This window comes from Crocuta crocuta, unplaced genomic scaffold, assembly GCF_008692635.1.
Source record: "Crocuta crocuta isolate KB4526 unplaced genomic scaffold, BGI_CrCroc_1.0 scaffold323, whole genome shotgun sequence".
In the NCBI taxonomy this organism is placed as follows: Eukaryota; Metazoa; Chordata; class Mammalia; order Carnivora; family Hyaenidae; genus Crocuta; species Crocuta crocuta.
Genome location: NW_027536465.1, coordinates 2,367,690 through 2,390,791, shown reverse-complemented (window position 1 = coordinate 2,390,791; position 23,102 = coordinate 2,367,690). Strand labels below are relative to the sequence as shown.

At 41.4% G+C, this 23,102-nt stretch overlaps 1 protein-coding gene across 1 annotated transcript; it reads right to left on the bottom strand.

Annotated features, from left to right (window-relative positions):
• Nucleotides 1-1,435: 1,435 nt before the first annotated feature.
• Nucleotides 1,436-22,083, bottom strand: MS4A7 (membrane spanning 4-domains A7). The gene is given in 8 exon segments (XM_077748819.1): nucleotides 1,436-1,567; nucleotides 1,569-1,613; nucleotides 3,197-3,308; nucleotides 6,918-7,123; nucleotides 8,820-8,876; nucleotides 10,595-10,729; nucleotides 15,240-15,398; nucleotides 22,027-22,083. Coding segments are annotated over 8 exon segments (903 nt in total).
• Between the last annotated feature and the right edge of the window lie 1,019 nt (nucleotides 22,084-23,102).

The following is a 23,102-nucleotide window of genomic DNA, read 5'->3' as shown; positions in this document are numbered from 1 at the left end:
CCCAGTGCTCATCCCAACAAGTGTGTCTTCCTTAATGCCCCGACCCATTTAGCCCCTCCCCCCACCCTTCCAGAAACCTTCAGTTTGTTTTCTGTATTAAGAGTCTTTTATGTTTTGTCCCTCTCATTGTTTTTGTATTAATTTTGCTTCCCTTCCCTTATGTTCATCTGTTTTGTATCTTAAATTCCTCATGAGCAAAGTCATATGATATTTGTCTTTCTCTGACTGACGAATTTCGGCTTAACATAATTAATACCCTCTAGTTCCATCTGTGTAGTTGAAAATGGCAAGATTCCATTCTTTCTGATTGCTGAGTGATGCTCCATTGTATACATATACCACATCTTCTTTATCCATCCGTCGATGGACTCTTTTTTTTTCTTAAATAGTTTATTGTCAAGTTGGTTTCCATATAACACCCAGTGTTCATCGCAACAAGTGCCCTACCCCATGCCCTCGATGGACTCTTTTGTATATGGTTTTTCTCCCCCTGAACATTATGTTTATGGAATTAATCTATATAGCTACATGTAATTATAGTTTGACCACTCATGTTACTGTTTACTACTCCATTGTATGACTATGCCACAATTTTTATTTCTCTCTTCTATTGTTTATAGTCATTTAGATAGTTTCCTTTTGGAGGCAATTGTGTGTATTACTTATATGACCATCTCTATATATGTTATTTGGAAAACATGTATCAGTGTGTGTAGCATATTCCTCTGGGGTTAAGACCCAAGGCCTAGACCCAGGGGACAATATTAGAAACCTCTTTATTGGGTAGGTCAGGTTGTTTACTCCAGTACAGTAATAAAATTATGGCTAATTTCTTACTTGGTCTAGAACTTAGATGGGGAAGAGCATTGTGGTAAATTATAATCTTTTAATCCAGATATTTAAGAGTAAAGTCATTAAATGAGACCGAATATTGAGCCACATTCACTTAACTCCATTGACAGAAATGGAGCCATATATTTTTTATTTTAATTTAAAAGTTTTTCCAATCCCTAATATATAATTTTTAAGCAATATGAGTGTGAAAATAATATAGAAGTGGAGGCTGCAGAGCCACATGACTTAGTCACTTCACACCCAACACAAGCGTGCACATTTTTCTTCTTATTTATGGGTGAGTGAACCACTCTCTGTTCAGTTTACCCACCTGGGATTTGATAGATTACTTTTTTTTTTTTAAGTTTTTGTTTGTTTGTTTGTTTTTGAGAGAGAGAGAGAGACAGCATAAGCAGGGGAGGGACGGGGGGGCTGGGGGGTTCCCAAGCAGGCTCTGCACCACTGTCAGTGCAGAGCCTGATGTGGAGCTCAAACTCACTAACTGTGAGATCACGACTGAGCCACGCAGGTGCCCCGAGAGATTACTTTCAAGAGCAATGAAATTACTCCCACTGAGCAAGTGCAAAACAAAAACTGTTTTCTAAAAGTTTATTTTAGTGTCTAGAGTAGCTGAAATTTCAGGAAAGTCTAACCACGCTTTGTCAGGAGCTCTGACTTTCTCCTCCTTTATCTTCTGAGGCGTTACTCCTATCCATGACCTTGAAGGACTTTTTGACATGTTGGATATGACCTTGTGATTGAGGCAAGGAAAATGTACTCTGGAAAAGACAAAGTTTATTAGTAGTTTTTAAACTCTGATTTTGGAAGCTTTCTTTGATCCATATTTAGAATGCATTTCCCCCAAATGTACAATAGTAGCCTTTCCAACTTTACCAAAATATAGAATTGCATCAATATTTGTTCAAACAAATACCATTCTCTGATCTGCTAATCACATTACCATTTACTAATAAGTTCATAATTGAATCATGATGTATTCCATCCCCTTAAATAATTTTTTTTAAAAATATGGCTTTTAAAGGAAAGAGTATTTTTAAATTATATGTAAGCAGTATTTTAATTTTTTTTTAATGTTTTTTATTTATTTCTAGGAGAGAGAGAGAGACAGCATGAGCAGGGGAGGGTCAGAGAGAGAGGGAGTCACAGACTCTGAAACAGGCTCCAGGCTCTGAGCTGGCAGTCAGCACAGAGCCCGACGCGGGCTCGAACCCACGACCCGCGAGATCATGACCTAAGCGAAAGTCAGACGCTTAACCGACTAAGCCACCCAGGCGCCCCGTAAGCAGTATTTTAAAATTGTAATGTCATGCCCTAAGAAGAAGCAGGGAAGAACACAGGAAAACATAAACAGCACAGAAAAGCCCTAGCAAGACCTTACTGCCTTAGCAAGGGAATGGGGCCATAGAGACTCGAGGGAGGCAGGTGGCTGTGTTCATTACAGAGTGGGGAGATGCAGGCTTTCATTCTCAGCCCATCAGCTACATCATTCTTCTTGTGATTTTTTCTGAGCCTTGGTTCTTTTCTAAGGGGTTGGGACAGGCGATTTCTTTTTTTATTTTTAAGCTTATTTATTTTGAAAGAGAGAGTACAAGTGGGGAGGGGGCAGAGAGGGAGAGAGAATCCCAAGCAGGCTCTGCACCACCAGGGCAGAGCCTGATGTGGGGCTCGAACTCATGAACCACAAGATCATGATCCCAGCCGCAGTTGGACGCTTAACCAACTGAGCCACTCAGGCGCCCCTGAGGCAGATGATTTCTTTTCTTTTCTTTTCTTTTCTTTTCTTTTCTTTTCTTTTCTTTTCTTTTCTTTTCTTTTCTTTTCTTTTCTTTTCTTTTCTTTTCCTTTCCTTTCTTTTCCTTTCCTTTCTTTTCTTTTCTTATTTTTTAAAATGTTTTATTTATTTCTGAGAGAGAGAGAGAGACAGCGTGAGCAGGGGAGCGTCAGAGAAAGGGAGATACAGAATCTGAAGCAGGCTCTAGGCTCTGAGCTAGCTATCACCACAGAGCCCCATGCAGGGCTCAAACCCACGAACCGTGAGATCATGACCTGAGCTGACTCGGATGCTTAATCGACTGAGCCACCCAAGCACCCCAGGGGCAGGTGATTTCTAAAGCTATTCTAGCCATTCTAGTAAACAGTTCTTATGGTTTGCAGGCCAGAAGGCACTAACTAATAATCTCAGATACCAATGTCATCATGAAGGAGCCCATTCACAGAGCTGTCTCCTCACTGTGAAAGTTGACTGCTACATGGACCTTATTGCCTCCTCTTGCTGACCAGAAACATCACAGCTCAAATGTTGGGACCCAGAAAGTGGCATGTGACGTGTCAGACTACTCACTCCTGGGTTCTAGGAGTACATCTGTTCCCACTAAAGGATGGAAGCGTATGTAGCCTTTAAGAGTTCCAGCACAGTGAAAATGAGCATCACCACCTGTGAATCAAGCACCCCCTGTGAATCAAGACAGGAAAGGTTGATGCCATAAGCTAGCCCTGTGCCTGACTCAGGGGAGACTGGGGGTGAAGGCTTTAGCCGTGGAGAAAATAAGGGACAGAAAGAAATAAACAACAACAGTTTCATCTCAGAGCCAAGATATCCCACATTCTGAGATGAGAGTAACCCTTCCTTCATCACTAGCTGTTTGTTTTTACTGTTACACGATATTTCTCATGTGGGCTTGATTTATTTCTCCAGAAACAGTCTCGGTTCATTCCTTCCATCTGAAATCTCATATCTTTTTTTTTTTTAATTCTGAAATTTTCCCAGTTTTTTTCTCTTTGCATACTTCCTATCTCCCTGGCTTTCTTACGGGAGCTCATGTTAGGTGTATGCTGGTTCTTTTCAGTTCACTGTTTACTCTCTGGCTGTTAACCTGTCACTCATATTTTTCAGATTTTTACCGCAATGTGTCATGCTGTGTGTGATTTAATCAGGCCTCAATTTCATTTCACTGTTCATTTCTTCAGATACGTTGAATCTCCTATTTAACTGATAATGCTAAATTGTTCATTTCAAAGATTACAATTTGCATTTCTAATCATACTGTTTAGTTCTTTTTCAAATCTACTTGCTCTTTTTTCTTCCTGTCATGTTATCCCATGTGGGGTTTAATTGAAAACATATTTTCATTATGGTCTTCCGAATTAGTATATAGCCTCCAATTCTTGAGGAACTAACTTTCATATTTGCTGCTGTTCCCCATTTTGTCTTAGGTTTTTCGAAATATTTTTCCTCTCAGATGATGTCAGTATATGTGTGAGTGGGGGAAGATTTTTGGTATGTAGGACCCAGACTCATAAGTTGGGTTTATGGATGACTCCCTAGATGGAAACTTTAGGTTTGGTTTTGACAGAACCTCAGGAGATCCACAGACCCAGGAACAGTTTTTAAGTTAATCCTGGTATTTGAGGTTCATTTATTTTCTGTATAATTTTGGGTTTGGATACCACCCATACCCGCACATGGCTTGGTGAGATGATTTCATCCTAGAAACCTTTATGGTAGAGTTTCTTTAAGCTTCTTGGGATGTTGGGCAGTTTCCCTTGTCTTTTTTTTTTTTTAAATATAGTTTACTGTCAAGTTGGTGTCCATATAACAGCCAGTGCTCATCCCAACAAGTGCCCTCCTCCATGCCCATCACCCATTTTCCCCTCTCCCCCACCCCTCATCAACCCTCAGTTTGTTCTCAGTATTTAAGAGTCTCTTATGGTTTGCCTCTCTCTCTCTGTGTAACTGCTTTTTTCCCCTTCCCCTCCCCAATGGTCTTCTTTTAAGTTTCTCCTGATCCACATATGAGTGAAAACATATGGTATAAGGGCTAGTATCCAAAATCTATAAAGAACTCACCAAACTCCACACCCAAAAAAAATAATCCAGTGAAGAAATGGGCAGAAGACATGAACAGACACTTCTCCAGAGAAGACATCCACATGGCCAACAGACACAGGAAATGATGCTCAACATCCCTCCTTGTCTTATTTTCATAAGTAGGATGAATATTCAGTCTGTTTCTAACGTTTTCTTACGACACTCAGGGTGGACCTGAAGCATTTCAGATTTGCCATGGACATTAAAATGTCATTATCCCAGCTTCTAACAGCTGTGTTCCCATCCAGGCATCCCTGGTTTTCTGATCTCAGCTCTTATTTGGTTCCCTGGCTGCAGGATCCTTCTTAGCTCCTGACCTTATGATGCCTTTCTTCCTTGATCTTCTTCTTCCTTCCACCCTCTCTTCCTTCCTTCTTCCAACCTCAGATACATATATTTTAAGTGTCTCAATGTGTTACTTTGTTTGTGTTATCGTTGTGTTAATAAAGAGTGGATGTTTGGAGTCAAGTCTTCCTATAACTTCTCTGATTTTGCAGGAAGTTCTCTGGTTGTCTGAGAGGAGGAATCAGTTTGACGTATTAAGTTTTGTTTTCGTTGAGTTAAGCCCCCTGTGCCCCAGCAGGGAGGATGTCTCCCTCACCCTCCTGGCTTTGCCTGATGTCTGCCCTGCACCAGGCTTATGCTATCTCCTGGGCTTCCTCGCGCTGATTTCTAACCAGATGCATTTCTGGGCCCTTCCACTTCCTCAAGCTCCCGCATCAAAGGGGTTGCTTTTGGCAACCTCTGGGTCACATGGGCAGACTCACAGAAGTCTGTGAGTCTGGAAACTTGCACATGTGTCTGAGATTCATGAGCTAGATCCAAGAGATTGCATCTGTCTCCCCGGCTTCCGGAGTCCAAAGGAAGAAATTTTGCTCCTTAAAAGGCCAAAGTTTATGGTTTTAAAACTATGAGCCTGTATACAGAGGATTGACGAAGCCAGGATTTTTATCATCAACGGATGGTAACCATCCAGTGTGTGGGGGAAAGTGGCAAGAAAATGCTTGCCCAGAGATGTCGGCATTTCTTCTAGGAGTTGAATCCACTGGTGGTTCGCCCCCCACCCCCTTCTCACTCTGCCAGCTCTGGGCCAAAGTATAATTATGTGTTTGGGCTTTAAAAGTCTTAATTCTGTAGCTAAATTAGTGAGGATAAAATTAAAATAAAGAGGGATATTTCTGCCTGCGTCGAGGGGGAGAAAAATGCCTTTTCAACAAAAGAGGCACTCTGAGAGCTAAACCTATTGAGAATGGAATATTTTCTATGTAAGAGAGACTGCTGACCTTATCTTCTTTATCCACTTATCTATCAGTGGACACTTAGGTTGCGTCCATAAACATGCTGCAATAAACACAGGGGTGCACATATCTTTTCAAACTAGCATTTTTGTTTTCTTTGAGTTAATTCCCAGGAGTGGAATTACTGGATCATACGGTATTTTTATTTTTAATTTTTTGAGGGCCTTCCATACTGTTGACTACAGTGGCTGCACCATAATACATTCCCACCAACAGTGCATGAGGTTTCCTGTTTCTCCACATCTTCTCCAACACTAGTATCTTTTTGATACTAGTCATTCTGACAGGTGTGAAGTAATATCTCATTGTGGGTTTGGTTTGCATCTCCCTGCTGGTTAGTGAGGTTGAGCATCTTTTCATGTGTGTGTCGGCCATCTGTATGTCATATGTGGGAAAATATCTATTCTTCACGTCCTCTGCCCATTTTTAATTGGATTATTTGTCTTATTAGTGTTGGGTTATAGAAGTTTTTATATATTTAGGATATTAACCCCTCATAGGATTTATCATTTACAAATATCTTCTCCCAGTCAGTAGGTTGCCTTTTCTTTTTGTTTATGTTTTCCTTTGCTGTGCAGAAGCTTTTTATTCTGGTGTAGCCCCAATAGTTTATTTTTGCTAATTTCTCTTGCCGGAGGAGACATATCTAGAACCTGTAGCCCTTCTTGATTTCCTTTTTTGACTTGGCACAATGCATCCTCCATATTTTGCAGTATGCTGACCAGACTCAACCACAGTTTCTGTGTGTGTGTGTGTGTGTGTGTGTGTGTGTGTATTTTTGTCTACTTCCAGCCAATCAGATCCAACAGGGCACAGACTGCTGAAAAAGCAGAGATTATGCAAAGGAAAGAAACTGATATTTCACAGGCAAGATATTCAGTCCAAAACTACTTATCGTCAGATTGACACTAGCCAGCAGACAGTCTTTGAATTCATAAATTGAATAATAGTACCCTGAATAAGGCAATGAGGATGGAGATTCCCTTTCTGAGTCACACTGTCAAGAGGCAGTCTCCAAGGCTACCAGGCCATCAGCAAGCAGGAAGAGGCCTGCTCCAGTAGTGAGAGAACTTATCGCACTTGTGGTCAGGCTGCTCATGGCCTGAAAAAGAGAATTTGCATTGGGATCTCACAACGGGAGCAGCACGTGATACTGTTAGCCGTCATTCATTGCTCCACAACGTCGCTTCCCTGAGTCTGTTTCCCTTCTAATCTGTGTACTCATAGGGGGCACAGACTGTGTTTTATTCATCTCTGTATCCCTCTTCACTATCTAGTTTTTCACCTGATATAATTAGTAAATGTTTGTTGAGTGAGAGAATGCATGAATAATTCCTCCTCTGGTATAGGGGTTCTGGATCCTTGGCTGTCTGTACCACCGGAAACAGAGATGGCACTGCTGACTTCCTCAACTGCCTTAGAGTCTTCTATTGCTTTAAGCCCTTCTAGAATATGGCCTTAGGTCCCTCCTAGACCCATCTGTGGTGTTTATTTCTATAAAAGAGAGACTTGGAGAACCTAGAATACCTAACGATAGGTGGATCAGGCCCAAGAACCATGTTCACCACATTCTGATTTGGGTCATAGTCTACATTTTAGGTTCTCACAGAATATGATTCCTCTGCAAAGGCACTGATGTGCCAGACTCTGTGCCAGGTTCCCGGCACGTGCTTATTTCTATTTGAACATCATTCAAGGATATTGTGTGTTGGGAGGGTGATTGCTCTGCCCCCTTCTTCTCCCTTGGCCTGGTAGCTGTGTGGCTTCAAGTGCTGAGTTACCAAAGGAAGAGCCGATGGAATGGACAGTGCCTTTGCCCAGAGCTGCCACATGCACAATGGAGTCCACACATTGTCTTGTGTCCTATGTGTGGAGCCACATTGTGCTGAGTCATCCCAAGGATTGTTTTCCCTTGGGTACTCAGGACCCTTGGGAAGCCACCTGTGAGAGCCACATGTTCATCTTCCACATTTTACAAATAAGCTTATCTGAAGCTCAGATAAGGAAGGAATTTTTTCAAGCACACATGTGGGTCAATGACAGATCTGGGACAAGAGTTACCTGGTTATGACTCATTCCAATGGAGTGAACTCTGTCCACTGGTTCTGGGGTTTAGATTCTAGCTTCAAGAATGAGGAGCATATATCAGCCTCATACACCCATCTTATATGCCCTCAACCATAGTTAACTAGACCTTGGATCTTCCTGAGTCAGGATGTGGCTTTTCCCTAAGTCATCTTTGTGAGTACGTGGCAAGGGAGAGGGAAAGGTTACCATGAAGAGAGTCAAAGATCCCACCCACACACTCCTGACTTTTTTCAAGAAAGTGGCTACAGTCTGTTAATCCCTTGTTTCTGAGGGGGTGAAGGAGCTAGCCACAGGATCTAAGCCCACACACCTCTGCCTCTGACCTTGCCACTTAAGGAAATTGGCTCATTCTGAGACAGGTTTTTCCAGAAAAGGAAGTCTAGGTTCTAGATGGTCATCTACCCTATTCAGGGACAAGATAACAAACTGTAGACTCCATGATTTATTTAAAATTGTCTACCATTTAAGCAACTGAAGTAAACCTTGAAATATGACCCAGGAGTACATTGCGTAGGGGAAGAGTACTGGTCTAGGAAACAAGGAATTTGTTGTTTACACCCAGTTCTACCAGTGCACCAGCAGTGAGAATTTTCTCCCCTTCTCAGGGTCCTACTCCCCTAAACTGTCAAATGGAAACTTTGAACTAGAATTATTGCCTCTGAAGTTCCTTTTATTCCAATGAGCTGAAATTTGATGGTGCTCATACTTACAAAGGGCCTAGTTGACTTTTTCCCAGAAATGATTGAGAGGAATCCAGTAAAGGCAAACTGCTCAGAGAAGAGAGACATGATCAGTTCAATTGTCTTGTGGAAATGTGGCCACCATGTTATTATCAATTACTTACATGAGTAAGTAATGTAAAGCTTTTAGAGAGATAACACTGTAGGGGTGGTGTGGGTCCAGATTAAGAGAGAGGCCTTATTTCTACTCTCAGGATGCTTAACATTGACTTTGGAGAATGGGAAGCTGCATAGAGGATCTGGATTTATGTTAGTGAAAACCACCATGAGCTGAGGTGGCCTGGAGAGGAGGTGTACACAGAAGGAGGAGAGCAGTGTGCTAAGTTACAAGGTGGGAAGAGAGGAGGTTGAGGAAGACCAATGACTTGAAGGGATATGAAGGTGGGAGCAGCCAACAGTGGCACTTAAGAAAGAGGCTCTGATGACATAAGGTACAGAGACATGTGGACTTCAAGCATCGGTGTAGGGGGCCTGAGTTAGACTGGGAGTTGAGGAAAGTGGGGAGTACAGGGTGGGGTGTGAAGGCCCAGAAGTCAGTATTTTTTTAAGCTTATTTACTTTGAGAGAGAGAGAGAGAGAGAGAGTGGGGAGGGGGGGAGAGAGAGAGAGAGAGAGAGAGAGAGAGAGAGAGAATCCCAAGCAGGTTCTACACTCAGCACAGAGCCCAGTGAGGGGCTCAATTCCATGAACCATGAGATCGTGACCTGAGCTAAAATAAAAAGTTGGACGTTTAACCAATTGAGCCACTGAAGTGCCCCTAAAAGTCAGTATTTGATCCCAGTAGTGTAAGGATCCAGCTGGTGGAGGGAAAATGTTCTGAGAGGCTGAAACATTGGTTAAGCTGTGCCTTAGCGATTGGGTAGTCACAGACAAAGAAGGTCAGCATGAGCTGTTTCTGCCTTTCATAAGGGAATGTGAGAGCTCAACTACTGATAAGGTAGAGAAGTAAGGATAGATTATGCTCTGGGGGGCAGGAGCAGGGCTTCCTTGCATCATTGCATAGTTTGTGTTCACATAAAGGCTATATCCATACAGTGGTGATGCCCTGATAGAATTCATCTGCCCAGAATGTGTGATTTTTTTCCTCCTTTGTATAAGATACTACTTGGAAAAGAAGTGGCCCTTTGTGGGAGGCATGACTAGACCCTGGCTAATCTCCAAAGAAAAGGACCTTTCTCCATGAGCAATTAGATGGAAAGCAGCAAAAATGTTTTCCAAGTTGTCAGGGCTACTTCTGAACACATACCAAGAGTGTCCTTGCTTCCCATGAATTTTACCATTGCCGATTTAATTCTCTGCAAACCTGTGGCATCTACCTGTGGTGCTCATTTTATTTTAAAAATGATCTTTTCACTCTCTACCTGATAGATGGATTATTCTTACACTGGAAGGAATGCAGTGGCCTCATCAAGGCCCAAAGAAGAATGTGAAAGTCTTCCACTTTTCCAGAGGTAGGCTGTGAGGCCAGCTAAGAAATGTTGTGCCAGGATGCCCACTGTATTACCATCTTGCTCCTGCCTTGACCAGGTACTCCCTGGGATGGTGACACAGGAGGAGAGATTAAGCCCCTCTGCTGCTCTTTCTGAATTGGAGAAACATGACATGGGGTGATGACAGAGGGAAAGTCAGAGACCTTGGCCACCTTCTTCTCTCTCCCCACCTCTTGGGACTGAGTCACTCCATGACTTAGTACCTACTTAGCATTTAAAGAGCATATCCTTTCTTAGAGACCCCATTCTACTCACACACAGAGCTCCTACTAATGGGTACCCAGACATCAAAATAGTGAAAAGTGTTGGCTTGGAGTGGGAAGAGTAAGGAGCAGAAACCAAAATTGCCCCCAAACTTGACATCAACAGGCAACACAAGATCTGGATAATCTACAAGAGACAAGAACGGAAATGCTAGGAACATACCTTGAACAGATGAAAGTGATTATTTGAAAGTACACTGTGTTTTATAAGGAATATAAAATATGCTATAATTTGTCATATTAAAAAGGAGGAAAAAAAGTATAACAAGGAGCCAGTAAGCATTTTATATGAGAAACTAATGTATACCAAACTTCTTCCTTTCTGATAGGGTTATTAAACTAGAAAATCAGGAAGTGATCATATGCACTTTTTAACTTTATTTTGAAAAAGATAGTTGACATTTTTTGTTGTTGTTGTTCTAGGAAAAGTATGTGGAGAAAATTGTTCTGGACAGTAGTCCAGTTAGATGGATGTAGAAAGCAAACTTACCAAGGGAGAGTTAATGCTCAATTTTAATTGAAATAAAATTGAGCCATAGTTTATCTTATCTTCTTCATCACTGAATTTTGTTAATAATGACTATTTTTATGACACCAATGATAATAGTCTATATTTGTTGAACACTTTCTACACTCTGGTTATTTATCTCATCTTGTTTATGGATGAGAAAAACAAGGCACTGGGAGTGAAAATAGCTTGTACAAACCCACACAAATGGCTAAGTGGAGGAACTAGGACTTAGCCCCTTTACTTTGATCTAGAATCCACACTCTTACCCACTGTTTAATGCATATGCAACTGAAAGACAGTACAAAAACATAGGAGAAATAACTTATAGTCAAGAGAATTAAACCATTCATACAATTAATATTTATTGAATATTTATCCTAGGCCAGCACCAGGGAAATGAAGCAAATAAAAGTCACTGCCACTGGCCATGTATTATGTCCTTTACAGATACATTCCTTGGAAAGTAGAATGAGTTAGGAGCAAAGCAGTAGGAGGTCCGAGAAGTACTGGGGAGAGAGTGCAAGCCATATAGGGCTTTGTAGGCTATTTTATCAACTTTGCCTTTCATTTTGAGTAAAAAGGGAAGTGAAATGGATAATTTTGATAAAAAGACTTCTATTTTTAAAAGATCATTCTACCTGCTGTGTTGAGAATAGCTTATAAGGAAACAGAGCAGGGACATCAGTAAGAAGGGTGTTGTAGTAATTCACAGGTGAGATGATGTTGACCCGAAAAAGACATTCATAGTGGAGGTAGTAAGAAGTAATTGGATTCTAGTAGCACTATGAAGATTAAACCTGTAAGATTTGCTGACAGTTTGAATGTGGATTATAAAAGAAAGGAATGAAGATTGCTTCCAAGGGTTTTGGCTTGTGCATCTGAAATGATGGAGCTGACATTTATCTGAGATGGGGAATGTTGTAGGAGGGGTGGGTTTGGGGACAAAGATGAGGATTTCAGTCTGGGACAGGTTGGGGGAGAGATGTAGATGTCCAAGTGGATACATGAGTCTTAAGTTTAGAAGAGAGAGCCACATAAGGGAAATAATATTTTTTTCCCCAAGTCCTAAGTGAAGATCATATTTAAAACTATATTCCTGTCTGGGCTTGTCACTGCGGCAGATATAACAACAAATGGGATCAAGGATTGACCTATGGAGCACTCCAAATTTAGGATCAGATAAATAAATAGAAGCAATAAAGGAGTATAAAAGAAGCATCCAAGAGGGAAGGAGGGACACCAGAAGAATGTGATGTCCAAGAAGCCATATGATTAAAGTGTTTCAAGTAGGAGAGGCTAGTCAACTGCGTCGAACACTTCTATTAGTTCAAGAGCATTAACAGTGGAGACCTAGAAATTGGGTTACCAACATGGAGCAAAGGGGACAAATCCCATTGAATGTGTTTTAAGAAAGAATATTATTCAAGAGGAACAGGAAACATTGACTTCCTACTTCATAAAGGAATGTTGCTGAGAAGGCAAGTTGCCAGTGAGGCATTAGCTGGAGGGCATGTGAAGTTAAAAGTATCTTGTTTCTGCCCTTTCGTTCTCAAGATAGGAGACATTGTGTAAGATTCTGTGCTCGTGGAACTGATAATAAAACATTTGCAGAGAGAATGGGGAAAATTACTGGAACAAGTGATAAGAGAATGGAATCATTAATCATTAAGGCACAAAGGAGGGTCATCATTAATTAGAAGATGGGCATTTTGTTAGTAATGGGCAGGGGAGAGGGAATATATGGCACAGTCGGGAGTAATTGCAGATGTGTGGCAGCTTGTGGACATTCTCTCCAGATTCCCTCAATTTTCTTAGTATTTTAGGAAGCAGGATAATCAATGGAGAAGTATTGAAACCTTTCGAAATAGTTTTCTGGGGTAGCAGGAAAGTGAATGGATGAAGGAAATACCATGTTCTTTTCAAGCAGCGTTTATAGTCCATTTGAGCTTATGGTCATAAATCCAAAGTGGAGTCCATGTGTGTGTTTGCAGCCAAGGTTAGTTGCATGGGTTCAGGTGCAGAATAGGCAAAGGGGCAGAGTTAGAATTAAATCAATGTAGTAGCTTTCCCTGAAGATTATGCCATAAGGGGGACAAAGCTGGTCATTGTGGTTAGGTGAGGAAGACTCCATGAAATAGGGATATTATCAGTAACTCTCAGTGAGGTTAGAGAAAGTGAGAGTCAACATAGAGTCAGAGGGACTGATCAGGAAAGAGCAGAGTTGGTGGACTGTGGGATGCTTCAAATGTAGATAATGGTGGGTTTATTGCTGGTAGTATTGTTAAGGTCCAGGGTACAACTCAGGGAATGTCTGTCTAAGGGAGGAAGGGCAAGATACCTGGGGAGAAGAGGTCATGATATTGGAGGGATTATATACATGAGTATTGAAATAGCCAAGACTTATAATAGGACCTCTACCCTGGGAGTGATAGTGATTGAGGAGTCAGCAAAAAAGGGGTAATGATTTAGAATCCTTCTGTAGAGCAAGAGAAATGTGACAATGGGGCTCTGTTTTTTTTTTTTCTTTTAACTGTATAGTTCATCTATTATCTTAAGTGTGTAAAATAGTGTCTGGCACAATAAAGGTGCTCAAAAAATGACAGCTGAGTGTATAAATGAATAAATGCATTTCCGGTATCTCTTATTGGTTGCTGAAGCACACAGTGAAATGTGTTTGTGATTCTAGGCCGTAGGTAGGCTAGATTTTAGGGAGCAGCACAGATCTACACAGAACCAGTTGTTTGGAAGAAGTAAATTAAGGAGTGAGTATTGGTAAATGATAGTAGAATGACAGACATTACTTGGTTTTTATTTCCAAGCAACATAGTCATTAAACCATTTTTCTAAGGATGGTAACTTTTTAAAATTGCCGGTACATCATTTAATGTTATTTTCTAAAACGCTGATTCATTTTAGGTGTTTACATGAAACTCATTCTTCTAAAATTTTAATTCTCCTATCAATTCTCGATTATTCCTAATATTAGAATTACCTAAAAGAACTTTTGAAGTTCATGACTGTTAACAATTGCTTGAAATAATTATTTGTTTCCAGTGCTCAAAATATAGGTAATGTTTTTAAAAAGATCTCTTTTGGGGAGAAGACTGAAGTAGGTCTTCAGATAATACATAAAAAGGGTAACTATGGTTTTTTTTTCTTTTTTAAGTGGGATACATAGTTGGATGACATGAGATTTTTTTTAAAGTTTATTTATTTATCTTGAGAGAAAGAGAGATCATAGGCTGGGAAGGGGCAGAGAGGAGGAGACTCCCAAGCAGGCCATCAGCGCAGAGCCTAATGCGGGGTTTAAACTCACATACTGTGAGATCACGACCTGAGCTGAGATCAAGAGTCAAACACTTGACCGATTGTGCCACCCAGGCACCCCTGGATGACATGAGATTCTAAAGACACTGAGAGGAGAGGATTGATCTAGAAGTGCCCCTGAGAAGCAAAGAAGAGACTGCCTTCACTTCCGTGCCCAGAAGAGAGGGTCACAGTGGAAACAGTGTCGTTGGGAGCTAGGTTTCTGTTTGCATTATCGATGAGGAAGCCTTTGAGAAACAAATCCGGGAATGAAGAGGAGCATGCTGTTAACTGACCCTGAATTCCAGAGGACACAACCAGGCAGGGTTCCAAAGTCGGAAATGAATAGCAGTTGGGTCTTAAAAGGGGATATTCAGAACCAGGTGGACATTAAAGGCCTGAGTATGAAGGAGGATGACCGGGACATTGAATGTCTTACAGTGAGACGAACAGGGAGAAAATGTATGGTGAGGTCAGTCCAGATTGTCTCATCTCAAAATGGTTAAGAAAGGAGCTCAAAATAGATGGATCTAATTTAATCATGTTGATTAAAATCATGTGGTTAATCCAAAAATCTACTACATTAAAGACAAATTACAAGGGACTTTCTTGTGTAGATGTCAAGTGGAGACCTAGTGGTTTTAGTTTACAGAAAGGCCTGAGGAGGACACATTCTTCCCATAAAGCCCCATTTCATGGCCCAGTTGGCCTGGAGGCAGAGAAAGAAATGAGAGGCTCTCCCAGATCCACTGTAGATCTGTGGTGTGGGTATGTGCACAGTACTTCTCCTAGGGTTCCCCTTCCAGTGACATGGACTTACTCCAAGGACTGTAGCTTCTTTTCTCAGATTGTTCGGGGGGTTGTCTTCTTTTTGGTAGCTGTGTTTAGATTTCTCTCTTTGGGGGATGATGATGCCATTTGGAGTAAAGCTGTCAAAGGTTCCCTTGGTCTTGGGCTGTGATAGATGATCCTGACAATGCTGGAAGAGGCAGTGAGCTCAGTTAAGACCCAAGGTTCAGTTTAAAGATATGAAACCATCTAAGATTTTTCTCCATTGTCGAAAGCATGGCCTGTCCTTTAGGAACAAAACTGAATGTGGGGAGCAGTAGAAACATTGGAAAGCTAGTGTGCTTGGCACAATGCATCTGTTGTGGACAGGAAGCATGTCACTGGAAGAAAACTGTAAACATTTAGAGGAGCCCTGCAGTTGAGAGGTGAACCATTCATATAGAATTTTCCTTGCAGCCTTGAGTGGATCCACCACTTTGGTCTTCCAACAGCCCCTGCTTCCATAGCCTCCCTCTTGTACCCGTGTACCTCTGCTTCCCCTGTGCCGCACTCCCACACCACACAGCCCAGGGCTGTACTTTTATGCTGCACCTTTACTGCTCAGTACTGAGCACCCACTGTGAGTCTGGAGCTGCAATAAGAGCTTTGCATGAAGATAGGTGTTATTGTTAGTTGAATTCTACAGAGAAGAATATGAGGCTTAGATTTTCCTCTATGGTCAGAAACAAGACAGGGATGTCCACTCTCCCCACTGTTATTTAACCTAGTCCTAAAAGTCCCTAGCACAGCTATCAGACAACAAAAAGAAATAAAAGGCATCCAAATCGACAAGGAAGAAGTCAGACTTTCACTATATGCAGATGACATGATACTCTGTATAGAAGATCTGAAAGACTCCACCAGAAGACTGCTAGAACTGACACATGAATTTAGTAAAGTTGCAGGATACAAAATCAACATACCAAAATCTGTTGTATTTCTGTACATCAATAATAAAAGCAGGAGAAAGAGAAATCAAGGCATCAACCCCATTTACAGTTGCACCAAAAACTATAAGATACCTAGGAATAAACCTAACCAAAGGATTAAAGACCTGTACTCTGAAAACTATAAAAAAAGAAATTGAACATGACACAAAGAAATGGAAACACAGTCCATGCTCATGGATTGGAAGAACAAATATTGTTCGTATTATTAAAATGTCTACAATACCCAGAGAAATTTACACATTTAATGCAATCCCTATCAAAATGTTAACATTTTTCACAGAGCTAGAACAACAACCCTAAAATTTATATGGAGTCCCAAAAGGCCCCAAACAGCCAAAGCAATCTTGAAAAAGAAAAGGAACATGGGAGGAATCACAGTTCTAGACTTCAACTTATATTACAAAGCTGTAATGATGAAGACAATATGGTACTGGCACAAAAGTAGACATATAAATCAGTAGAACAGAATAGAAAACCCAGAAGTGAACCCACAACTGTATGGCCAATTAATCTTCGACCTTGCAAGAAAGAATATCCAGTGGAAAAAAAGACAGTCCCTTCAACAAATGGTATTGGGAAGACTGGACAGCAACATGCAAAAGAATGAAACCGGACCACTTTCTTTCATTGTACACAAAAATAAATTCAAAATGGATTAAAGACCTAAATTTGAGATAGGAAACCATTAAAATTCTAGAGGAGAACATGGGCAGTAACCTCTTTGACATTAGCCATAGCAGCTTCTTACTAGATATGTCCCCTGAGACAAGGGGGAAAGGCAAAAATAAACTATTGGGACTTCATCAAAATAAAAAGCTTCTGTATAGTGAAGCTCTCATCCCCATGGGATGCGAAAAGATCATTGCAAATGATAACCTGATAAAGAGTTAGAATCCAAAATATATAAAGAACCTGTAAAAAACTCAATACCCAAAAACCAAATAATCCAGTTAAAAAATGGGCAGAGGACATGAATATTGTTCCAGAGAAGACATACAGATGGCCAACATCACTGATCATCAGGGAAATGCAAATCAAAACTACAATGGGATATCACCTCATACCAGTCAGAATGGCTAAAATTAACAGCAGAGGAAACAACAGGTGTTGGCAAGGATCTGGAGAAAGGGGAACCCTTTTACACTGTTGGTGGGGATGCAAACTGGTGGAGGCACTGTGGAAGACAATATGGAGGTTCCCCAAAAAGTTAAAAACAGAGGGACACCTGGGTGGCTCAGTCAGTTAAGCGTCCAACTTCAGTTCAGGTCACGATCTCATGGTTTGTGTTTTGAGCCCTGAGTTGGGCTCTGTGCTGACAGCTCAGAGCCTGGAGCCTGCTTCACATTCTGTCTCACTGTCTCTGCTCCTTGCCTGCTCACGTTCTGTCTTTCTCTGTCTTTCAAAAATAAGTAAATGTTAAAAAAGTTAAAAATAGAGCTACCCTACTACTCAGTAATTGCACTACTAGGTATTTACTGAAAGGATACAGAAATACTTATTCAAAGGGATACATGCACCTGGATGTTTATAGCAGCATTATCAACAATAGCCAAATTATGGAAAGAGCCCAAATGTCCATGACTGTTGAATGCATAAAGGAGATATGGCGCACGCACGCGCGCGCGCGCGCGCACACACACACACACACACACACACACACACACACCCGGAATATTACTAAGCCACCAAAAAGAATGAAATCTTGCCATTTACAGTGTCATCAATTTTTGTTAAGCAAAATAAGTCAGAGAAAGACAAATACCATATGGTTTTACTTATATGGAATTTAAGAAACAAAACAAATGAACATAGGAAGGGAAAAAGGGAGGAACACCAAGAAACAGACTCTTTTTTTTTAAAATTTATTTCTAGGAGAGAGAGAGAGAGACAGCGTGAGCAGGGGAGGGTCAGAGAGAGAGGGAGTCACAGACTCTGAAACAGGCTCCAGGCTCTGAGCTGGCAGTCAGCACAAAGCCCGACGCGGGGCTCGAACCCACGAACTGCAAGATCATGACCTAAGTGAAAGACGCTTAACCGACTAAGCCACCCAGGCGCCCCAACAGACTCTTGACCATAGAGAACAAACTGATGGTTACCAGAGGAGAGGTGGATAAGGTGGGTTTCATAGGTGATGGTTATTAAGGAGGGCACTTAGAGTGAGCACCGGGTGGTGTATCTAAGTGTTCAATCACTAAATTCTACACCTGAAACTAATATTATACTGTATGTCAATTAACCAGAATTTAAATTTTAAAAAAAGACAGTGAGGCTTAGAGAGAGTAAATAGTTTGCACAGGATTGTATATCTAGCATATGATGGAGACAAGATTTGAACCCCAGGCATTGTAATGCCATGGCTCTTCTATATCCCTGGTGGGTGTGGTGTGCCCATCTAGCCACACGTGATGCTCAGCCCCTCTGTCCTCCCTTCCTCATAGCTGAGGTCCACTGGCTACCCCTCTCCGTATTCACCCACAGGAGCACTTCTGACCTTGGTGATTTGTTCCCATATTCTGGGAACTTGACTTCTGCTGCACTCCTGTGGTTTGCTAGCCCAGATCTGCTCAGTAGACCCTCTCCTATTTCTAGTCATCATCCCCAGTCTGTCAGGGTTCATCCACACTGTCACAAACTTCAGAATGTCCTCCTTTGTCAAGCTGACCATGAGGACACTGTGCTAAGTGGAACAAGCTAGTCGCAGAAGGACAGGTACCGCGTGACTGAATTTATACAAGATATCTAAAATAGACTCACAGAGGCAAAGACTGGAATGGCGGTTGCCAGGTTCTGAGAGAGAAGGAAATGGAGGGTTGCTATACAATGTATAGAATTTCAGTTGTGCAAGAATCGTTCTAAAGATCCGCTGTACAGCACCAGGGCTTTAGTAGACATACTGTACTGTGCACTTAGAAGTCTGTCAGAGGGTAGATCTCATGTGAAGTGTTCTTACCACAACAAAAAAAACTAAAAGAATAAAATGGGGAAGAAAGAGAAAGAAAGAAAGAAAAAGAAAGAAAGAAAGAAAGAAAGAAAGAAAGAAAGAAAGAAAAAGAAAGAAAGAAAGATCGCCTCCCAACCTCAGGATTTAAAAAAAAAGTCTCTATAGTTCTGGATCTTTTTCCATAGGATTCCGATAGGATTCCTTCCTGTATATTTCATTCCTGACACTCAGGGACTACAGGATCTACTGGGCTCTAGTCCTGAAGCCACGACCTTGATGCCTAGTTGGTACCCTTACATGTTCTTGATACTGTGTCTATTTATTTTCTTTTATTAATTTTTAATTGTTTTGTTGAAAAGAGTGTATCACCTAGCAATTACAATCAAAAAAGGGAATACATTTTGAAGAAAAGGAAGTTCCTTAAATCTCAGCTACTGCACAGCAACTAGCATTTCATACATATCCTTTACAGTTTTTCATTTTCTCCCTCGTCTTTCTTTCTGTATGTTTAGACAACATTCATCGTTCTACATAAACAGAGTGGTTCTACCCATGCCATTTGAGAACTCTTTCTGCACTCAACCTTAGTCTGTGGGCATCTCTGACATTCACGCATGCAGATGATAAAAATCCTAAACTTAAAGGCGACCTGGTAAATTCTGATACCTGATTCAGTGTGGATGAACCTTGAAGACAATACTGCTACATGAAGGAAGCCAGTCACAGAAGGACGAATATTGCCTGATTGCACTACTGGAAAGCACTAAGAATACTCAAGTCCATCAAGACAGGAAGTAGAGAGATGGACACCAGCGGCTAGGAGGAGAGGGAAATGAATTAGTGCTCAGTGGGCATGATGGGGTTTCCATTTGGGAAGATGAAAAGGTTCTGGAGTTTGGTCATGGGGATGATTGCCTAAGAATGTATATGTACCATACGCCACTGAACTATACCCTTAAAAATGGTTAAAGTGCTAAATCTTGTTATGTATATTTCATCACAATAAAAAAGCCACTGTATTCAAATTAATAGATATTTCAGGATTCATTTAACCAGTTGTGTTATTTAGGTTGTTTCTCCCCCCCCCCCCTTTTTATTACTGTTGTGAACAATGCTACAGTGAACATCTCTGCACTTTTGTGGTGTCTGGCCTATTCAATCATCTCCTTAGAGTAACATTTAGAAGTGGATGTACTGAGTTTAAGGCTATGATATGTGTATTGCTGCTTTTTAGAGGGAATTCTGTAGAACCAGGATTCTTTATGGTTTCACAAGGAGCCTCCCGACGGACGCCATCATCTTCAGAATCCACAGTCTGAGAGGAATGCTTTGTCCCTCCACAGTCATCAAGTGGAGGGAAATTTGGGGTGGTCCACAACATTTCCAGATACTTCTAAAACCCCCATTTGGGAGACAAATCATAGCTTAGAGGACTACTAACTGCTCTGCACATAGCGATTTTTCTCAATGACAGAAATAGATTAGAACAACTGGCTCCTAATGCAGGCTCCAGTCTAATCGCACATTATTTTCTGAGAGCATATTCTGTGTAAGACTGAGTGACATACCAAAAAATGTGGGGAACTGTAGAAAATTGTCACCTCAAGTCTTGAAGGAAACCTAAGGATTGTTTCACCCAATTCTCTTGTTTGGGAAGTGAGTAAACTACAAGCCAGAGTGGGGAATTGACTCACCAGTGCAGGCAGGTGCTCAGAAGAAAGAATAAGAGTGATTCCTGGCTGGCTACTCCAAGGACATCTCCCCGCAAAGTTCAAGATCCAAATGAATGTGCCCACCTATTCCTGTAGTGCAGTCCTCTGAGTAGTGGCTGGTGGGGCAGCTCTCCGCTTGGGAGCTCTCAGCAGAACCTCCTACTGGCTGTTCCTACCAGAAGAGCTCCTCTGCTCTCCAGCCTCCAAGACTTCTGCCCTTCTCTCAGAGTCGTAGTTATGATGACACAAGATCTGAACTTCAGTGTACTTACAGTCAATGCATGAAGAGTACCTCTGCTTCCTCTTCGTAAAGTTCAAGGTCTGGAAAATGACACAGACTACAAGTAACACATATAAATAAAGAGCTTGTGAAAACTAGTGACTTGCATGGTCCCAGCTGGAATATATTCCCCCCATTCCTAAAAGTAAGTCAATCAGTTCATCCCAGCCTGAGTCTTCTGCCTACTAAAGAGGGATGGACAGTAATAATTCCACTGTTGGCTGTTGGGAGAACTAAAGAGAAAGGATGTGAAGAGCTTACAAAAAGCAGGCACTCGATAAGCAGTGATCACAATGATGTTCATTTCGGATTTGGGAAAATTTATGTATTTCCCCATTTCCCAGGCTCTTGGCAAACTGAAAGCAACCTAAGGGGACTTGCTACCCAACTGGCACTTCTTTGGATGCCTCTTTGTTCTCTGCCACTGGCTTCCTTTCTTTGTGCTCTGGGAAGTCCAGGCGCATCTTGGGAAGGATGCAATGGATGGGGATTGGAAGCAGAGCCGCCTGGCTGCATACAAACTCACATTCTGAGAAGTACAGGGTGTTGGGGGGACATTGTTGCCACTTATCAAAGCCTTTTAAGTCTGCTTGAACAGCAGCCTCTGCCCAGAATGCTCTGGGAAGTGTGGCCCACAGCAACAGTGGGCATCATGACATGCTCCATACTTTCTTGGTTTCCTGATGGTGACAAGGCTCTGTGTTGAGACAGGAGCAAATCTAAGCCACGGGTGTGTAAGAAACTCATGGAATACTTGGAGAGAATTTTAGTCCAATCCTTTTGTTCTTCAGATGAGGATACAGCTCACAAAACCCCCCACAGATCACTCATCATGGGACAAAAATCCAAGGCTCATGGAAACTGGGTCCAGGGGCACCAGGGCAACAGTCTGTCACTTTGTCATCAACTTCATCCCCATGGCCAATGTCATCGCCATTGAGGAAAACCTTCATGGTCCAGACCTTCCTCTGGGTCTGCTAACTACTGAACAAATTGTCAAAGAAAGATGCTGGTCATTGGGCTTCCCTCACACCTCTTCTGAGTCTGAGAAGGAACTGGTGGGAAGATCAGTTAAATATCCAGTCAGTTTTCTCATGTCTAAAATGATAATGAAAAGATTTTCAGAATTTTTGTGAGGATTCAGTCATATATTGTCACATATGTAAGTCTATATAATGGGCTCAGCATAGAGTCTTGACATATATTAGAATTTAAAAAAAACCCTATTTCCTTTGCTCAACATCTTCTCCCACCCCCTTTATAGAAAAGTATATTTCATGTCTCAATGTATAGTTTTCCTACATTAACTCTAAATCCATCCTCCTGGGCATTGATTGAAATATCCTCAGCCCTTTGCAGAGTCCTAGTGGTCAAGACGGCAAATGATTCATAGTGCTGAGCTTGCTTCAAGGGTGCAGATGAGTGATTTCCCAATTTTCCACCCTCTCCACCCCAGGCTGACTGTGAAGTCAGTAAACATGGAAGTGGATTTCAGATCTCTATGACCTTCAGCAGAGATTTTTTTCTCCAGAAATAGGGGATCCTGACTATCCTGGAGAGGCTCCCAGAGCAAGGTTCATTATTCTCCTTGGCATTTGAGGTCCTCTTTCTTTCTCTCTTTTTTTAATAATATATTTTTATAATAATATAATTTTAATAATGTATGTATGTATTTATTTTCTAAATTTACATCCAAGTTAGTTAGTATGTAGTGCAATAATGAGTTCAGGAATAGAATCCAGTGATTTATCCCCTATATATAACATCCAGAGCTCATCCAAACAAGTGTCCTCCTTAATTCCTCTTATCCATTTAGCTCATCCCCCTTCCAAAACTCCGCCAGCAGCCTTCAGTCTGTTCTCTGTATTTAAGAGTCTCCTATGTTTTGTCCCCCTCCCTGTTTTTATGTAATTTTTGCTTCTCTTCCCTTTTGTTTGTCTGTTTTGTATCTTAAATTCCACATATGAGTGAT